The 21,208-nt window shown below is 34.2% G+C and overlaps 1 protein-coding gene across 1 annotated transcript in view; it reads left to right on the top strand.

Annotated features, from left to right (window-relative positions):
- The first annotated feature begins 3,395 nt into the window (after window positions 1–3,395).
- The window catches only part of LOC147067430 (apolipophorins-like), a 95,108-nt gene continuing 77,295 nt past the window's right edge, over window positions 3,396–21,208 (top strand). Inside the window, exons 1-7 of the mRNA XM_085953944.1 lie at window positions 3,396–3,515; window positions 11,507–11,530; window positions 12,183–12,382; window positions 13,775–13,939; window positions 17,019–17,159; window positions 18,148–18,337; window positions 19,060–19,229. Of these exons, the coding sequence (XP_085810070.1) occupies window positions 3,428–3,515; window positions 11,507–11,530; window positions 12,183–12,382; window positions 13,775–13,939; window positions 17,019–17,159; window positions 18,148–18,337; window positions 19,060–19,229 (978 nt within the window). The 5' untranslated portion in view covers window positions 3,396–3,427. The remainder of the gene's footprint in view (window positions 3,516–11,506; window positions 11,531–12,182; window positions 12,383–13,774; window positions 13,940–17,018; window positions 17,160–18,147; window positions 18,338–19,059; window positions 19,230–21,208) is intronic.

The raw sequence follows: 21,208 nt of genomic DNA, 5'->3' as shown, positions 1-21,208 counted from the left end.
ATATTTTTATTATCGTAACTATTTTCGAATTGCAAATATTAATTTTTGAAAATTATAAATTTATGGCTTAAAAAAATTGTAACCCGTTATTGAGTAGTATTTTTGACAATTATTATTGGATAATCATGACGAATGACGGATCTGTAGAAAATATAAAATGGAGGGAAGCCCGCCCCTTCCATAAAATGTGCAAGATGTGCATGACATGAAGGTGGACGAATTTAGAGGTCGGCCAAAGATCTGCACTTAATTAATTTACCTAATAATTTATAAATATTAAAAATTTAACTGGCCACATTCATTTATAAATATATATCATTATTAATTAATTGCAATACATGTTGTGTTATTTTACTTTATAAACGAGTGGTTGTCATTGTTAATTCCATACTAGGTATGTTGGTGTCGCAGTGTGTGTGTGCAAAATGAAACTTATTTTTTTAATGTTATGATGTGAATCATTTGAAATGATTTTAAGTGTAAGCATTGTAAATAAGATAATATACTTAATAAAATTATATTCCTATGAATTATTTTTATTTACTGAAAAATCCTCCCCATTTCATTTTTCATCCCAATATATTTAATAAAAATTTAACGAGACGTCAGATAAGTGGGTACCTATGTATCTACATATTTTAATATCGCTTTTTAAGACTTGTTTAAAACGTTTGTTTTTTTTTTTAATTCGTTAAGGGCCAAAGTGCTGTGTGAATGTCGAAAATGAAGAATGTTGGGTGTCTTTGCAAGCTTTGCCTAGATAATATGTCAGTGGCAAAGGCTGTGTATTATATTATAATACGATAGGTATTACTACTGATGAATAAGTACACACTAATGACCACGACACACTAAATCGATGACATTGCAATAGCTCACTGACGACATAAAATTGAGCGATGAGTTTAAATGACGTATTTTATTAAACATTTATACACATCAAAAATCATTTACAGATAAAATTATCTTTTATTTTTAAAAACAATCTATGTGATTGAATGCCATATAATTTTTTTTATTAATTATTTTGGACAAAGCAGTCATAGACAATAATATTATGCGCAAATGTGTTAGGTATTGCATACATTACGGTAGATGGGCTGAGACATTGCCGACTCAAGTAGAAAGCCGATACATTCACAACGACTGGTCCTACTTTTTCCGCCCCTCCCGTTGTTGTCTATGTATGAACTGTCATTGCCTGTCATTGTTCTATAAAGTGCTCATACTGACGCGTCTGTCGTGTAAACTCAGGGAATGGTTTGATTCAGCACTCAAAATGGAATATTTTACGAACCGGAGCGCTCGATTTTTATGAAAATATTAACATAGATTGTATGTGTATTTTATAAAAATAAGAGTGTTGGATTTTTATATTAGATACATGCATATCGAGCTCAGACGGTCAAATTAATATGTCCACGAGACGGAGCGATACTTGTGGGGATTTTACCGGAACAGCGCTCCAGTGCGCTCCGGTCCATTTCGAGCCCTGGTTTGATTTAAATAGATAAGTTACATGATAAATACACTAGCATTAACACACCATCTACAAATGTAATGCATAGATCAATGTTACATAATTTTTGGAAATCGATATTACCACCGGTTTTTGTAAGACAGCTTTGGCAGCTGATGAATAACAGGAATGTATATTATTTATAATTTATTACTTAATATATTAATTGAATTGAGATTTTTTTATAATTCAATTTGAAAAGAGAAAGGGCGAATCAATATGTCAAGCAATCTGAGATCTGATTTTGACAGCTGAACAGTGGGCCACTCGTTGCTTGTGCAAAAAGATATGCTCAGGCTTTATTAATTTAAAGATGACTCTGGGTAGGTAGATGGACTGCAATCGTGTGAGGTAAGTTCAAACAAAAAATCCGCATTTATCGCACAATGGATGGTTCTGTATATATTTATAATGCACTTCGATAGATGTCGCTGACAACTTTAATTATTTTTGTAGAATATAAAATAATCAGTTATTATTAATTTAAATATTTCAAATACGTTAGTATACAATTAAAAAATATTTTTCTTAAGAAATTAAGTTTTAAATAATCGTAAGTATGGATTCTTCACCTCTGTAATATGTAGACGTTGTAGGAAAAACGTATGCCATTATGATACCTTGTCTTTTTTCACCTTATAAATTAACATTTAATGACCACATTGATTATCGTAAGAGTGTTGTAAATAAATGCCGTCGTGATAAAATCGAAAATAAAACCATGTTTGGTACATTGGATGTCGGTAGTTCAGCGCTCGAAATGAAAAAGTTTTCGAACCGGAGCGCTCAACAATTTTCTGAAGATATTAACATAGTTATAATTTTTTATGTGTATTTTATAAAAATAAGAGTGTTAGTTTTTTTTGTTATGTGACTTATCTAGCTCAGACGGTCAAATTATTTTCCCTACGAGACGGAGCGATAATTTTATCTATTTTACGAACCGGGACGGCGCTCCGGTGCGTTCCGGTCCATTTCGAGCCCTGCGGTAGTTATTGCACTTTTTCAAATTATTATTTTGTCTACTTATTGAATGAGCACCTACGTATCTTACTTACCTCTTGCGTAATGTAGTTGTAATTTAAAAATTAAGAAGAAATTTTGGTAATCTTATCTACTTATTTTTTGGAGTTAGGCGTGGTGACCATGGTGTACATGGTAACATGACTACTTGGCCGATTGGCCATTCTTACTAGTGTCGGTCTGTGACCCTTAGAAAAAGTTGTTTATTTTCATAACTACCGTGACAATGGTGATGCCATTTGGAGGGCAGTGTTCAACCGAATTGCGTCTGACATCGATGTATTCTACTTGCGTGAGGCGAATGTAGGTTGACATTGTTTTTTTTATTATATTTTGAGCAACATAGTTGGAAAATATTAACATAGTTATCAATGTTATGTACATTTTTCATAAAATAAGTGTGTTATATTTTATATAATTTATCATATTTGTCATAATATGACCTATCTAGTTCGGATGGTCAAATTAATTTTTCGACGAGACCGAGCAATAATTTTAAGGATTTCACGAACCGAAACGGCGCTCCGTTCCATTTCGAGTACTGATTTTAAGATAATGTATATTTATCTCATTCTGTATCCTACTTCATTTTATGTTAAGATACCTAGTACCTGCATACATAGGTATGACAATTTTATTTTACCTTAATGTTAATAAATTATTTGGAAATACAAAAAATTTAAAAAAATATTTTTCTCTTTAAAAAAATATACATAATATAATTTTCTTCGAATTTAAACTGAGAATTATTATGGGTACTCGATTCAAACATTGTATTGTGATTGTGTTTTGACGGTGATTCGCCCAATTGAACCAATAGAAGTAGCAAACAGATAATTCTGTATTTTTTGTCAGTGTTCTTTCAGAACTCATACAGTTTCCACGATGACAGAATATGCTCCACCATTCAAAGTTATATTTTTACTACTACTTACTTGTGTGTGCTTAGTATCAGTGAAAGCTATTGAACATGGTAGGACGTTATTTATATTTTTAATTAGTTTACTGTATAAAATAATACATATTACTTGTTTTCAATGAGAATTGTAAATGATTGCTTTATACTCTGAGAACAAGATACCTACCACCCAATGGCGAAGGGTGGAGGTAGGCTGTTATTATCCGACATAAATAATGCACACTAAACTTTGTCAGTCAAACGTATTTGTTTTCATTTAACTAAGACTACAATGTGTAGATAGTGTTTGTTAGTTTTAAAATTAAATTAAACCCTGTCAAGAGTTAAAAAATTAAAATGATAAAAATAATGCCATTAAACAATACATAATTTTAGATTATGTTATAGATAGGAGAATATTTTATATCGATTATGGTTTGGTTGGGCAGGGTTTAATGAATTTAAAAAATCTATTTAACATCATCTGTAATACATAAATGTACCTATTTATAATTTAACGAAAACAAATAAGTATGACCAAAAAAGTATGCACTATTTCTATCGGATCGCCCATAGCATACCTAAACTATTATGGTTTGGTAGGCAGGGTTTAATTGAATTTTGAAAAACTAACCGCCACAGCCTGAAAATTGTATTCTTAGTTCGGTGAATACAAATACATTTATGTCTTAACAGCCTGTCTCCACCCCTCGCCACTGCTGAGTACCACCATCTTAAGTAACCCTTATTTTTCAATGACGCGGCTCTTCTGTTAATTTATTATCCGGTGGATTTGGTATTGGGGACATGTACCTAATAAGTTTTTCTTACCACAATATTATAGAGTTACTACAAAAAATAGCTGTGTACCAAGCATCGAAGTTAAAAGTTATTATTTATTTAAATCCACACACTGTTGATAAACATACTTAGATGAATCGATATAATTTGTTCTACTATCTTAAATTATTTTTTTTTCTTTTATTTTGTTAACTGTCAATTAATGGTGGAACTGCATTGTATTGTTGTTTTTATTTAATAAAACGCAATTTTTTTTGTAGTACTTATTCCACTTTCAATCAAGAGATTAGGACCGGTTTCGTCCGCCTTATAGGGACATTTTCAACTGAAAAGTTGAAACAGTTGAAAATGTCCCTCTAAGGCGGACGAAACCGGTCCTAATCTCTTGATAAAAAGTTGAATAAGTACTACAAAAAAATGCGTTTTATTAAATAAAAACAACAATCTTTAATTATCATTATCAATCCAAATAATACATCAGTTTAATTCTTCAGATATACAATTGAAAAATTGTAATTATAAACGTTTAAATTATGTAAAAGTGTTAATGATATCTAGGACAATCAAATCAAGACAAATCGAGCTTGCGTTTGGGCTTTCTCGAAGCTTACCATCGACAATCGATTTTGAGGTGGTAGACGTAGACGAAATTATATAATTAATTATCTGTGATTGATCACTCCTCACCCATGAAATGATTAATCAAAAAGTGAGTCATACGACTTACAGAAATACTTCAAATCAAAACTCCTCTCAATTGACTCTAACATAAGACCATAAGAGTGACAGGTCTTATAAAAAACAATAAAAAGAAGGCTTGGCATGTTTTAAAAGAATGCACTGAGAATGGAATTATTACGAAACGTGGTGAATATAATACTTATGCGCACCTATTCTATACACAAGACTGCTATCGGACATGGCCATGCGCATTTTCTTCGGTTTTTTCATATTATGGTTACCATTCGATGCGCAAACGGAAATGACGAAATTCATGCATCAATGACAAATCGCTTTGTATAAAAATTGCAGGCAAATCCTTTTCAATAATAATCATTACGTTTAATGTAAATATACAATTTCATAGGTCGGTCCTTAAGATCGGGGAATTATAAATAAAAATATTCAATCAACAAATCTCATGAAATTAATTATCGGCAGTCTTTCAAATATAATAGCTGCTTGTTATTTTGCCTCAAACATAATATCTAAAAATGGAAAATCGTTCAGTGATGGAGAATATAATATAAAGAAAGAGTGGTTTAAATGCTTCCACGATCTCTTTGACTAATTTGAAAACAAGGAAAAAAATTCAAAGAATAAAAGATATGCCTTCGACCAGTGGCGCACCCAGGGGGGGGGGGGGGGCAACGGGCCCTGGCACCACCAAACATAAAAATTATCAGAATGATTTTAAGCATTGAAATTGAAAGCCAATAAACTATACCTTTTAGACAAATAAAAGCACGGCAAAAAAATGATTTGTAATTCTCCAGCACACATTTTAGAAAAATTTCTTAGATTTTAATTTCTAACACAAAAATTTCCAAATACTAATGTCGGGTTTTTTTAGAAACCCAATCCCTAATGGAACTGTCAAAAAATTCTCGGTGTCCATCCGAATTCCGGAGTGGTGGAGGGCTGACAGGGCTCTAGCCTGGGGGCCCGGACTGTGGGGGGCCCGGTGTGTCGGGTTGACCAGATAAGTGAGATAAACACACATCATAAATTAGCTTTAATAGTAAAAAAAGGCGCTGTTATACTTCATGGCTATGAACATTTTAAATTATATAATTGTGCAATATATTTTCTGATTATTATCTGTCGATACTCAACAACTCAACTATGAAAGTAGTTTTATTAAAAATCGCTAATAATTCACTGTATAAGTACCCTTAATTTGAACTAAAACACAATTTGAAAAACGTTAATGTAGTGTTTCACAGTGCCTTTAATCTTGGCGGTAGGTAGACGGCCAGCCAAATATCCTAGCCTGAGGGCCCGTTTCAGGATCTGGGGGCCATGGTGTAGGTACACCGAGTGCAATAGATAAAAGACCGATAAACGAGAAATTAGGCTGTGTTGTGTTGAGTAGGTTTGTGTATAAGTTAAATGGAATAAAAAAAAATTTTGTTCATTTTCAATTAATATTTTGGAACCTCAATATTAAAAAATCAAAAATTGACGATAAACATTCGGCGAAAAGAACGACTACACCCACTACAGTCGGTGATGGTGTAAATCAAAAGAACATTTTTCAATGGAATTTGGCATAAATATTGTAGCTCTCTAGACCAAGCGGGTAGCACAGCCGATTGAGTAATGTTTTAGCATACTAGGTGAACATGTACAGCATGGTCGCTGTTAGTCACTTCCAATCCGCCAGTCGCTGATGACACGCTCAACGGTTACCGCCACTATGCCTCCAATTTAGTAAAAACTAGGAGAAACTCTACAAATATGCAGCCATGTATTGTGAAAATATGTAAAAATAATTATATGAAGAAGAAAAAGAGCCTATGCGACTAATTTACTTTCTCCTCCTTGGGCCCCCCCAATATTAAATCCTGAGTGCATCACTGCATTCGGCTAGAAATACGGTGAAAGATAGAATATCAAGAACCCAATTGTAATTTTTAAACTTTTTTAAAAAACTTTTATTTTCGTCATGAAAAACTGCGTGGCACGTCAAACAGTCGAAAAATATTATTTGGGAAATTTTGGCACGCGTACGTAAAAAGGTTCGCCAACCCTGTCCTATAGTATATGAACCGCAAACAATCAAAACAAACGGCATCGTAGACGAGCCACATTCAACCGCAGGCACTGGTTTTCTGCGATGCTGTCGATGCATGGTGTTCGTGTGGGCCGGTCTTTAGCGAGGAAGGTACAACAATTTTATTATTCACATTGCTCATTGTGATTCCATCCCTTTGATCGTAAGTAATCCTCTATTGTTTGATACGTTATAGAGAGCCGACACTATTGAGCCGGCCATGTCTCAAAGATGGTTTGAAAGACCATCTATCTACTAATTATTATAAAATTGGAGTATCTGCCAGTGACTCCCGTGGGGGTAGGCAGATTGAGCGTCGCTTGGGGGCGGCAGTTGCTCGAAGGGCGGCAAATCGAGGAGAATCATTAGGTATATAATATAGAAATAGGTACATAAACTTAGTAATAACGGGAATATCTTTTCATTAAAAAAATGAGCTCACTGGTAGGAAGCAAAATGTATTAATTAACATGAAAGGTTTAACAGGAATGTAATTTTTTGCGATTTCTAGTTTACTTCCGTTGTTTTTGGACGTCACGTCCTTGATGACCAGCAATGACACGTGCAGATTTGCGAATTATATTTTAATTATAGGTAGGTACATAATAACCTAATAAATTTATCCAAATATTTTTTCCAGCCATTCGCGAGTTTTGAATGTTGTATTTTTAAACGTATCTGAAACCGTGGACCCGCAATATTATCTACTGAAGTAGATATGGCATTTAAATTAGTCATGAAATGATGGTAAAAAATACTGTATAAAAATGGGGCGGCATATTGGCGCTGCTTAGGGGCGGCATTTTGTCTAGGGACGTCACTGGTATCTGCTCGTTTATTCAACTATAACTCAAAAACTACTAAGTCAATATTTTTGAAACTTGCACTATTAAATACATTATTTTAGTACCAACTTAGCAGACTTTGATCACGATTCTTAATACATCAAAAGAAATCTGCCTAAAATAATGCACCTGTATAATATGAGATTAGACGCTGGTTAAGGACCACGCCACGTGCATATTAATTGATCAATTAATAATATGAATCAGTATATGGCGATATTACATATTATATTACAAATTGAATTAAGCATTTTCATGGTATCAAGTTATAGCAAACTCTGTAAATCGATGACCGCGACAATAATCTTTATATATCTGTTCTCACCAATGACATTATTAATGGACAACGCACTCAATACAGTAGCTAGCAAGTAAATTCGTATATGTAGGCGTCACGCAATTTCCATTATGCGATATCACGCATCGGGAATTTATAGCAATATCACCTTTATTGTAATGGCGTTAGAACAGTGTTTATAGTCTCAATGTTCATTTGAGCGAACCCGTTCGAACCGAACCATTCGGCAGACCCGACAAAAAGCATCGGGAATTTATGGCAATATCACCTTTATTGTAATGGCGTTAGAACAGATTATGCCATTCGGCAGACCCGACAAAAAAGTGAGTGTCATTTTTTTTCCAGATGCTTCGTCCATTTATTAATGTCATTGGTTCTCACATACTCAGTTAATAGCTGACTAATTATTACAATAATTATAAGTTGATAAAATAATAATAATTAGTACCTACATCACGATTAATCGAAAGAGAATAAATTGTTCGATTATAAGTTTTCGACAGAAGCACATCGCCCTGTGCCGTCAGTTGATTCATATTATTGTAACAATAATTGTACCCCTGTACTTACGCAAATGAAATAAACTCTCACTCTTCCATACTCACGACCAGCGCTCGAAATGGAAAAGTTTACGAACCGGAGCGCTCGACAAATTTTCTGAAGATATTTACATAGTTATCAAATCGTATGTGTATTTTATAAAAATGTGTTTATAAAGTGTGTCAGATTTTCTATTCTATGGCCTATCTACATCAGACAGACAACATATTTTTTCCACGAGACGGAGCGATAATTTTACAAATTTCACGAGCAGGAACGGCGCTCCGGTGCGTTCCGTTCCATTTCATGCCTTCTCACGACAACGACGTCTCATCTCTCCACGTCACAACACCATTGGCCCTCACATCGACCACACCTACAAGTATATTATTTTATTTCTCCATTGTGTAGTTTTTTCCGTATTTAATAAGTAGTTCTTCTCATTACATTTTACTGACTTACAGAGCTGATATTATTGTCTGAACAATTCTACAAACAACAAAATAAGAGGTATCGCCCAATAGGCTGACTATGTTGTGACATTTCTGACCCGAGATAATTGTAATAATATTTATTTCCATCTTTGAAACTGACCTTCAACCTGTCGCAGATATGAAAAAATAATAAATTAATTTATTAAAACACACCCGGGAGCGTCTTACCAAATCATACTTATCAGAAAGCATGGCAAATTCAATTTTCGCGCCTACATCGGATGTAGCTTTTATTTCACGACCGCATTTCAACGTAGCTCATTCAAATTATTTTTTCCCCACCTTTTATTCTAACTGAAACTTTGTGAGGTCTGAAAGACAGTCCTTTATTTCCTGGTTAATTATATTTCTAGGGTTGGGTCCTGTAAGTACATTAAAGCTCTTTCCCACATGATCTAGCTAAGTACCCATTCAGCTCTAAACGCAGTAGCTTTTGGCGCGAACGCTGCTACGCCCTCATAATATTATATACATAATGCATATTATGATGTAATGCAAAATTCTACTCACGTCGGAGCAAAATGAAAAAAATATTTTCCATTTTTTTAAAACTGCAAAGTATTAGAAAATGATTAAGTATAAAGTATAAGTAAGTATAGAGTCCAACCCAACTTAAGTTTTTTTTTATTATTATTTTGTATGATCAGTAGTTGTAACACTTGTAACCTCAGTAAACCCTGGTTAGAGGTTTTATTTTCATTTTTTGCATTTATTCGTCGAAGGTTGGTATATGGTAGATATTTAATAAAGAAAACTCGCACACGTTCATATGATACGAAAATATTTTCAGAAAATTATCGACCGCTCCGGGTCATAAACTTTTCTATTTTGATGAAACATGTTTTGGTAGGTATATTTAAAAATAAATATCTACAAACAAAACATTGGCGTATCGACTACCTCGTGGAATAATACACGGTCGCCTAAAGCTACATTGACGTAGGTTTTTAACAAAAAAAAATGTAGGTACCTATATTAATTTATTTATTTACATTTAATTGGACCTGAGAAAAACCGTGTCAGGAAATTTGAACGTATGCAGTTCGCCGTATTACACTTCACCGTGAAATGTTATCGGAAATATATGGTCGTATATTAAAGATCGTCCAACCCCTTTGGGTCGTATTAGTACTGAGATAAAATTCATGTATAAATAAAACACGGTTCTTTTCAGTTTATAGGAAGCCAGCGGCAAAGAAATTTTGAAAATAGCCGACATACTGGATTATTTGTTTATTCATATTGAATCTAATAAAATTGGAGACCGTGTAGTATATATATACGCCATACCGTCTTCTCTTTCCGATAAGAAAGCTCACGGCGAACTGTGCTACGGTGAAATGTAATACGTACGATTTACATGTAAGCGATAAAAACACGGAATAGCATGAAAACATGTCCTACTACATTATTCCACAGTTAAAGATCAATTATCACCGATCAAACAACCAGTATATATTATAATTTAGGTACTTGTATACCTATATAATATAATATGATATGATACGACGATACGATACGATACGATACGATACGATACGATACGATAAAATACAATACAATATATAATATAATCCGTGAAGGTGAATGTAAAACTAACAATCCAACGCCACAATTAATAATATTCAATAAAAATCAATCAATTACTCCGATAATCTGCCATATAATTTAAAACATAATAATTAGTTTATATTATTATGTTTTCAAAGTGGCATGGAGCATATTTCGGCGCATGTAGTTATGTTTAAAATTTCCCTCCCATTTGTGTCTACAACGATAAGTTTTGTATTCAACAATAATTTTTTATTATTATATTGTGTTAACAAATAGACAAAGATTCGTGATCTGATAATAATGGGCCACATATAGAGAACAGTATTACATACCCATGTAATTTATAAATTATACGTGAAGAGTATTGTTTTATTAGAATATTTTTTTTTTTTTTTTATAATTATTAATAACCATGTCCTTGCTTTTTCGTACAAGGTGGTTGTTAGTAATTTTGAACAATCACAAATACCCAGGCTTTGAGAAAAACACATAAATGTTTTTGTCATGACCGGGAATCGAACCCAGAACTCTCGGGTGGAATTTTTAATATTATGAAAAAATAAATTTGCCATTTCAAATAATTAAAATTATATTATAAATTATTGAGAGTAGGTACCTTATTGCGGAAATAAAATTGACATTTTTAATGATTTCTGTATCTATGTAATTTCATATTCATCAGTTTTGTGTACGTACACTGAACACATTTTTTTTTATTTTAAATAATCTCATTATTTGTTTTCTTCTTTTTTTTACAGAATGTTCATCGCGGTGTGAAGGAGGTAAAGCTTTTTGTATTACAAAAAAATGTATCTCCATCTAAATCAGTGACGATCAACCTTTCCTTTAACTTTCAAAAACTTTTTGAAGGCCGCATTTACATACATAATAATATCTATTACATACCTTCCATAGATGTAGTATATATATATATACATACATTTCCTCATATTTATAGAAACCAGTTATTAAAATAAAAACAGGGAACACAAACAATAAAATCTAATTTATTCTTCAATATATTCTTTTAAATCCTTGCTGGGTCGCAGAAAATGATTGAAGGGGCCCGCTGGTTGTTATTCATTGATTTAAATTCTCATTAATAAATGGTTCAGTAGTGTTGTAGTGGGTGATGTTGCATATTTTAAAATTTAATAATCATGGATTAAATTCAATAAATTTAGGCACCTACTAACATAATGTTATGATGTTCGCCGGATATCACAATACTCAAAAGACAACTGCAATTATTTACCAATAACTTTCAAAAATTATGTAAGTACCTACTTCGAGTCGCATTTATAGATTATTATGATATCAACAGTCGAAGATCATAGGTGATTGTCTAAATATATACATAGATATACCTACTCAATTATATAGATAATGCAGTTCTATGATACCGTTTCATGATTTATATAACATTACCTACAGGGAGAGATTCAACAAACGGTTTTTTGAAAGGGAGCGCTTACATCTACAGTTTGGTAGGAACTGCCAATATCCACTTGACAGAATCAGATAACCAAGAAACTGGTGCTAAAATCTTTGCTGAGGCAACAGTTTACGGTCTGGGATATTGCGCGAATATTTTGAAGGTTACTTCGCTCCAGATAATTGGACCCGATGGAAAGGTAATATCACAAAAATAATATATCAGTTTGTTAAATTTTCTACTAACTTACTCTATAAATTGTTGGAATAACATTATAAATAGCCACACTTATTATTCACTCATCTGCCATACATTTACTTTATTGTCTATGGGTAATTAGATAAAGTGTATTGTCACCATTCTCTTGCGACACATGAAGCTAAGAACTACAGACCTACAAACTTATCTAAAGGATGGCCAAAAATGAAACTACGAACTACCATTACGTCATTTTAAAAATGTCATTCGAATTTCAGATTTTGTCCAGTTACGAGTCTTGATTGGGTAGTTTTCGACAGTGGCTCCCCCATCCCATTCTTCAGATAAATTTGTGGGTCTGTACCAAAGAGATTGGACGTCTTTGGTCTGTACACACTATTTTACTTCTCCTGATCATCCGCATTAATCCCAACAAAAATACTTATTTTTGTAGAACCATACTAGAAACACAAGTTAGTCTCGTCAAAGGTGCACTTTGATTACAACTTTTGATAAACAACACAATAAATTTATTTAAAACACAAATATTGAAGGGCTTTTTAAATTTTCAATTAAACAGTGCTAATGACACGCCCACGATGGCCGAACGGCTATTGTGTCGGCTTAAAATGTCGTGGGTCCCAGGTTCGAATTCTGGGTCTATTCTATACTTATCGACCGCTAAAGTGATTAGTAGTGACAATAAGTTGTTATTATTGTTTCAATAATTGCTATATTTTAACAGCAGCCAGATAGGTACTTATTACCAACTTATTGTAATTGTTACAATAAGTGCTAATATTTTGAAACAAACATACCCTAAGTTTGATAATATTTATCACTTTAGCGGTCGATAAGTATAGATTAGACGAGCGATACTCAACCTGCGGCCCTTTAAGCTTTTATATGCGGCCCGAAACACATTTATTATCAGGAACATGATTTTTAATTTTGAAATAAACGCTTGGATACACATTACTTTTTTTTATAATTTTTAAAATCTCAAAAATGTTTTGTAAAAAAGGGGGGGTTTCATGATTTTTTTCGTCACACCATTAGTGATGCGGCCCGCGTTACTTTACAAATATATGTGTTTGGCCCGAAGAAAAAAAGGTTGAGTATCATTGGATTAGACCCACAGGTGTGGAAAAAATTTACATGTTGTTTTTGAATGTATGGACATAATAGGTCGAGCAAGTGGCTAACATTCATTTCTCGTTAAAAAATCTGCGAATACAACCTCTGATCCGAACATTGTAATAAATACAAAATAAAGAATGAACAACAACCAAAAGGTTGACAAACTATCTTACAACGATTTTGGGTTAAAAGGATGAGGAGAGGGGGTCATTATTTCTTACATGTCTGTGTTATAATATTATGCATTTTACAGAAGTATGGAAAATCAGAAGATTTTGAAAAACCTATTAGGTTCAGGATGGAAGATGGCCTCATTCACACTCAGATATGTGCGGAAGAAAATGATTCTGAAAGATCTTTGAACATCAAGAGGTCTATCATCTCTTTATTTCAAACTGCAGTCACACGTGATTCACAGGTAGAAAAATGCAACATTACGTATTAATTATGACGTATCTGAGAGTCACTGTATCGTATGTCCACAAAGAACACTTTCGGGAAAACTTAATTTTAAATTTTGCAGTCGCTTGGTTTAGTTTCAATTCTTTTTCAAGTGTTATGAATCTTTTTAAAAAGTGAATTGGCTTTTAAATATGTTGTTTTACCTTGGCCTTAAGCCGCGTTGACACGGTCCAAGTACGATCCAAGTAGACTTGGATAGGAATAATTAGTATGAAGATGTCTCATCCAAGTGACAGCTTCATACTATTTATTCCTATCCAAGTAAACTTGGATGGCACCCGATCCAAGTACACTTGGACCGAGTGCCATCCAAGTGAACTCGTATGTGACATCTTCATACTAATTATTCCTATCCTAGCTACTTGGACCGCGTCCTACGCATCCAAGTTAACTTGGATAGGAATAAATAGTATGGAGCTGTCACTTGGATAGGAATAAATAGTATGAAGCTGTCACTTGGATGAGACATCTTCATACTAATTATTCCTATCCAAGTCTACTTGGATCGTACTTGGACCGTGTCAACGCGGCTTTATCCCCGAGCTTAGCTGCCTTTACTGTCGTTGTCCTGTGTAGCATTATGTATAGGTACTTTGCTTATTTATTTTACTATATTTCCCCAACCTGCTGCCTTTGCCTACGTTCTTTTAGTAGTAGTAGGTACGTAATTATCGTTTTATATTGTAGTTTTCAATTAATATAATTTCTTCAGCTAACTGTTTCCTTCTCATGAGATTTATTGTTGGAAAAAACAATTTTTCCATTTTTGTGGGCGAGTATCCAAAGATGCACGAATGCATATTATTTTCAAAATTTGCCACTTTGAACACCGTTCTGTGATTGGATCGTAATCTTCCAATCACATATTTTCAGTACTATCAAACGTAGGTACACGAGTAAAAACATCGCAACTTTACAACACAAAACTTTCTGATCCATTTCTTTAATATTTATATTATTTACAACCATTGTTGGAAATATGCGACAATTAAAATACATTAAAACTATGAAATTACGTCTGGATGGTATCTGAGACCACATTGATTTGTTGTAATAAACCTCTTTGATATGTACTATATTTTCTTGTTCGTTGGAAGCTCTGTTTCACGCAAATTCAAATTTCGCGTTCTGTCAAGTGTCAACCATCTGTCAAGTCAATGTAGTTATAATATTGTGAAGTGAAGTAGACAACTAAGGGCTTGCGCAGACAGAGCGCGGTCAGGCGGTCTGCGTTCCGCGTTCGGAGTTCGGCGTTCTTTGTACTGTATGGACTTCATACTGTATGGGTACACAGCCGGTGGTCAGACCGCGCCGGTCAATTGGAACGCTGGAGTTCTGGAGTTCTATGCCCGGAATTACAAAGAACGCCGTACCTCCGCTGAGCAGTCACACAACATAGAGCGAAACCACACGGGGGAGTGAGTACGCAACAGCGGTGCTTTCTCACTTCCACTCGCAGTCGGAATATAGCGGTCAAGCATTATGCAGCGCTTGTGTCAGTACAACGTTTGTAAACAAATGGAATGCTTATTGTTGACCGCCACCTGTCTGCTGTCCCTGAACGTTAGCGGTCAACGGTCGGTTGAACGCAGAACTCCGACCGCTCTCTGTCTGCGCAAGCCCTAACTCAGTTTGTCTACCATATTTTTACATTAACTATTGGAATAGGAATAACAATAGTAATTCTGTACACACTTATAGTACTGCATTTTATTTTTTACGCGTAACGATGTATGAGAAAAATGAAACTCACACACGTATCGTGTGGTGCTTACGTTGTAGAAACGTCCTGGAAAAAACTAAAAACTATTTTCGGCAAACAACGACTGCATATACTCCCAAGATCATAAAAAAATCTTCAAGATGATATCTTTTCAATGACATGCCACTTCAAAACATGAACTGGATTACAGGAATTCGAAAACTGTTTTGATGGCTTATCCTCCTATCTTGCGCAGAATAAGATCATCGAACCGGCTGTCGACTCGAACAATGTGTCGATACTATTAATCATCTCTCTTTGCACATAATCAAAATATGCTTACTGTTGGATGAATTTGGTTCATTGAGAACTGATTCGCAATATGATTAAAAAGATTGTACTAATATCGCCAAGCATCATAGACAACCTGTAAAAATCTGTGGCTTTCCAAAAAATAGCCTACCAACTAAAAATGAATATTTAATTAAATAAAGGTAATTCATTAGTTGTTGATGAGAATAAAATGAAAATATGTTGATGAAACACCTATGCACATGGAGCTCGGAGAGGATGGAGAATTAAATTTTTTATATTGTTACAAATTCACTTATTCTAAAAACATTCTGGGATCGTTTTTAAGTATTGTACTCAAATATGACAAAATATAAAACTTAGCCCGCCATCTTATTATGTTTCACTTTGAAAAATAAAAAATGTGGAAATAAAAATTCATCAACTTCTCGGTTATATTATTCCCGTCTGAAAAAGTCGAAACTCTTCTCGGATATCGAGGAATTCGAATACAGTAACAGGTACAAGGCTACTGCAGTTATGTGCAAAGTAAATGGTCTGATCGCCATAAGCTCCGATCAAGTGAGAATATAATTCCATTTTGTATATTGATGGAAATGTATAAAATATATTTATTCTTACGTTACCATTGACTGATTGACAACTACTGGAAGTGATCATTTTCAAAAGTAAAAATAATTAAAGCATATTTATGGACAAAGATCACGGAGGAGAAACGTTTCTCAGAATTGACACAAATCTGTACTTATTCAAAATTAGCTGGTGCAGAAGCTCCAAAGCAATCCTGATGTTTATGACCGGACAGAAAAATCCATTATCCATAATGAATTTTGTGTTTATACCTTGATGAGGACCCGACTAATGCTGACGTTTTTCGGTTTCTTTCTCGTTACAAAATTGTTTTAGGCAAGGTAGAAAATATTTAAATTTTAACTGGATCTATTTACTTGATATCAGCTTGTCACAATTATCTTATAAGATACACTGTCCATTCTTATGGCATTCTTGTGATTTGTTTTAGATCGACGTGTTTGGGAAATGTTCAACAACATATTCAGAAAACGGCACCACCATTATTACCAAGACAAAAGACTTAAATTCTTGTGAGAATCACTATTACAATAGTGTTCATGTATTCAACTATATACTAAACAATGGACCGGTAAGAAATATGCCTAGAATAACACCATTACGAATTCATATATTTATACTTACTTTTGCACCTACATACATCGTTTTGACCAAGGAGGCTTAAGAAGTCGTTAACTTTTTCATAGCTTGACAGTACATACAAACTTTGGCAAGTTAACTTGCTCGTGGCACTTTCTGGGTTAAAGGGTCATCCAACGGTTAGATTGGAAGTTTAGTGTCATTATCTGACATAGCGCATGGTTATATTATATTTAAAATATTTTATGAAATATGTCAAATGTAAACTATGATAATTTTTGGTGCAGATTATGGGCCAAAAATGCACTATTGATTCTGAGCATTACGAAATGGGTATTCTTCACAAGCTATACAACAATTGCGTAATAATGCTAGAAATTTGATGATCATAATATCATTTCAAGAAATGGGGAGTTAAGAATAAACGGTTTCAAAGTCCAAGCAATTTAACATCTTTGGATTACTTTTTTGTTTGCGGCTATGTAAAGAGCCGACTCTCACATCAAAATTTGTCTCACCTGCAACATGTCAAATACGTCAATGTGACGTCATCGTTATTGACATAACACGCAGATTGGTCAAATGCGACGTTTTAGTTTGAAAAAAAAATCTACTGTTGCAATCGACAAGTTGCATGCTTCTCGTTCATAAGGGGCCCTCCATATATGACGTCACACTCTAGGGGGGGAGAGAGGGTTTGATATTTATGACGAAGGGGGCGCGGAGGGAGGGTCAGAGATAATGTGACCACACAAAGTAAACAAAAAATATAAAAGGATCTAAAACACAATATTAAGGGTTGGGGATTTAAGGATAGGTATTAAAAAAATCATTATTTCTATTTTTTAATATTTAAAGGTGGGTAAAAGTTTATGTGACGAAATGTTAGGATGGGGAGGAGGGTTAAATAATAGCCAAAATCCTGTGTCGTCATATGTGGACAGGCCCCTAAGAATAATTAATTCCCAAATTGTTAACAGAACCGACAAATTATACATCCGATGCAAGCAAACTTAAAAGTGGACACAATCCTTAAATCAGGAGTGGTGGAGGAGGCAGAGGCAGTGGAAACTTACTTTTATAAGCCATTTAGCGATGGAAAATCAGGAGTCGGGTCAGTTGTCAACACAAAGATAATGCTCAAAGAAACAAAACAGGAAATCTTTAACGGTAAGCATTATTATCTATCATTAGACTTGTTTTTAACATATAAAAACCAAGGTTTCTTCTAGCACCCTATATTACCAGCTAAACCTCTACCAATGTTGCATATCCAAGAAAGTGGTTAAATTAAAATTATATTCTAAATATAATATATAGGTACCTCTTTTCTTCGACCATATCCGCCCTTTAGTTGGAGCATATGGACACGACACAGAGCCTCGAAGAATCCCTGTCGCTGGCGTTTTGCATTTTCCTAGGTCGTGCTAGTATCCCGTAGCTCCGCCGTATACACTCTGTTGATAGTATTTAGCAGCCTTCGAGGATGCTGAAATCCGGTTGGCTTGAAGAACAGACTCACCAAGTTGAAACTCTCTTGAGGCATCCGCAACACATGTCCGAGCCAGATTCAAAGTCGCCTCTTCACTCTCAATGTGATGAGAGGCGGTCCCCTCTCTTATCTCCTCGTTATTCCTAAAGTCATATCAACATACGCCCAGTATCCGCCACAAACAAACAACTCAGCAAACGGTTGCTCTGAGCCTTCATAAAGTGCATGACTAAACTACCGTATACCTACCTAGTCATCAAAATGAATGTCATTTGGTGATTTTTACTTACAAGCAGAAATGAGATAATATATCAATTTAGTAGATTTTTTTTGAGAAATCAGTAGTCAATATAATATAATAACAATGTCTTGCTTACACAAACCATTTCTTTCTTTATAGACAATATTAATTGTGTCATAGTAAAATCTATCACATTTGAGAATGTCCCTGAAGTCAAAATGGAAAAGGCTAATTTTGAAAATCTTAAGACTGCTCTGAAAACAGCCACACAATATTTGGAAGGACAAGTGCAGACAAAATCGGCTTCATTTTTTACAGCGTTAATCAGAGTAAGTTTCATCAATGCAAAAAAATCCTCTAATTACAGTTTGGAAGCACAATTAAAACACCTAAACTATGCATCTCTCTTCCTCACCGATCTTGTGAGAATCATGATCACTCTGGATTGGAATTCATAATCAGGTTTCTTTGCATATCACAGGATTGAAATAACAGAATAAAAATCCTAGAAAGAATCTTGAACCTAGTGAGATTCAAATACATATTTTTCATAGAACTAACTTAATTTATGGTGCCAGTAAATGAGTAAAAGTTCAAATTTAAGTTGTAACATCCTTTTACTTGTTAAATATTTTTTCTAGCGTTTTTCTATTAGATATGTTTCTGAGGCTTTTAAAAATGATATATTTCTAATTTAAATATTAATACAGTCTTTAAATCAGTGGTACACAACCTATTTGAAAGAAGGGCCAATTTATCAATTTTCTAATTTTTCACGGGCCCCAGCGGGTAAAAGTTTTACAAAATAATGATATATTTATACTAGATGACACATATATTTTATTATTGCAAATTTAATACGAGGGTGGGTCAATAATTCCTTAGAAAAAAGCATTAAAACAGTTTTTATTTTTGTATTTTTTTTTTATTTCTCAACATAATCTCCTTGGAGCTCAATACACTTGGTTAGACGTTTCTCAATTTTTTTTAAACCGTCAGAAAAATAAGTTTTCGGAAGGTCCTCAAAATAAGCATTTGTCCGATCGATGACTTCTTCATTTGAAAAAAAACGTTGTCCACTTAGCCATTTTTTTAAGTTTGGGAAAAGGAAAAAGTCACTGGGGGCTAAATCTGGCGAATACGGTGGGTGGTCGACCAATTCGAACTTCAATTCTTCAATTTTAGCCATTGATCGTAAACATGTGTGAACACGGGCATTGTCCTGATGAAAGAGGATTTTTTTCCTGTTTAAATGAGGCCGTTTTTCTTCAATTTTGTTTTTTAGCTGGTCCAATAAAGATGCATAATAATCCCCTGTTATTGTTTTTCCTTTTTCCAAATAGTCAACGAAAATAATTCCACGTGCATCCCAAAATACAGTAGCCATAGCCTTACCAGCTGATTTTACGGTTTTCGCCTTCTTTGGACATGGTTCGCCTTTCGCAATCCACTGCTTTGACTGTTCTTTCGTCTCGGGAGTATAGTGGTGTATCCATGTTTCATCTACAGTCACAAAGCGACGAAAAAATTCATCCGGATTGCGTTGCATGAGCGACAACAGGGCTTTAGAGGCCACCACCCTATTGCGTTTATTGTCGACTGTGAGCAAACCCGGCACCCATCTTGCAGAAATTTTTTTCATGCCCAATTTGTCATGTAAAATAGAAATGACGCTACCTTTTGAGATCCCTGTAACCTCAATTATCTCACTCAACTTTAATCTTCGGTCACTTAACACCATATCGTGGATTTTATTGATCATTTCTGGTGTAGTCACCTCTACAGGACGTCCTGAGCGTGGTTCATCCTTTGTTGATGTACGACCACGTTTAAATTCATTTAACCAGTTATAAATAGTTGCAAGTGAAGGAGCAGATATGCCGTGAACTAAATCCAACTCATTTTTTATTTCCTTTGCTGTTAACCCTTTTATATTAAAATGTTTAATAACAGCTCTAAACTCAATTTTCTCCATTTTCCATTTTTCCATTTTCCACAAGCAAATTTTTTTTTTAAATGTACGAGAAACACACAACAACCCGACCAATCTGATTGAAACTTCGCAGCATACTGAATCGGTAGTGCCGCTGCATGAAAACAAACCGCTTACAGTACTAGTCGCGCCACCTGTCGGCTTTTCTAAGGACTTATTGACCCACCCTCGTAGTTACATATCAGCTACTCCAATCACTCTCCACTCTGCATTACGTACATATGTATTTGCATGATATAATTTAGTATCAACCCTAGTAAGATTTCTAACAGTGCATGCTGTTTTCAATGAAAACATTGATGATGAAGTACCTGT

This window comes from Rhyacophila brunnea, unplaced genomic scaffold (assembly GCF_057557595.1).
Source record: "Rhyacophila brunnea isolate RB1 unplaced genomic scaffold, BYU_Rbru_1.0 scaffold_4, whole genome shotgun sequence".
Taxonomy (NCBI): domain Eukaryota; kingdom Metazoa; phylum Arthropoda; class Insecta; order Trichoptera; family Rhyacophilidae; genus Rhyacophila; species Rhyacophila brunnea.
This window is presented reverse-complemented; position numbering and strand designations above follow the sequence as displayed.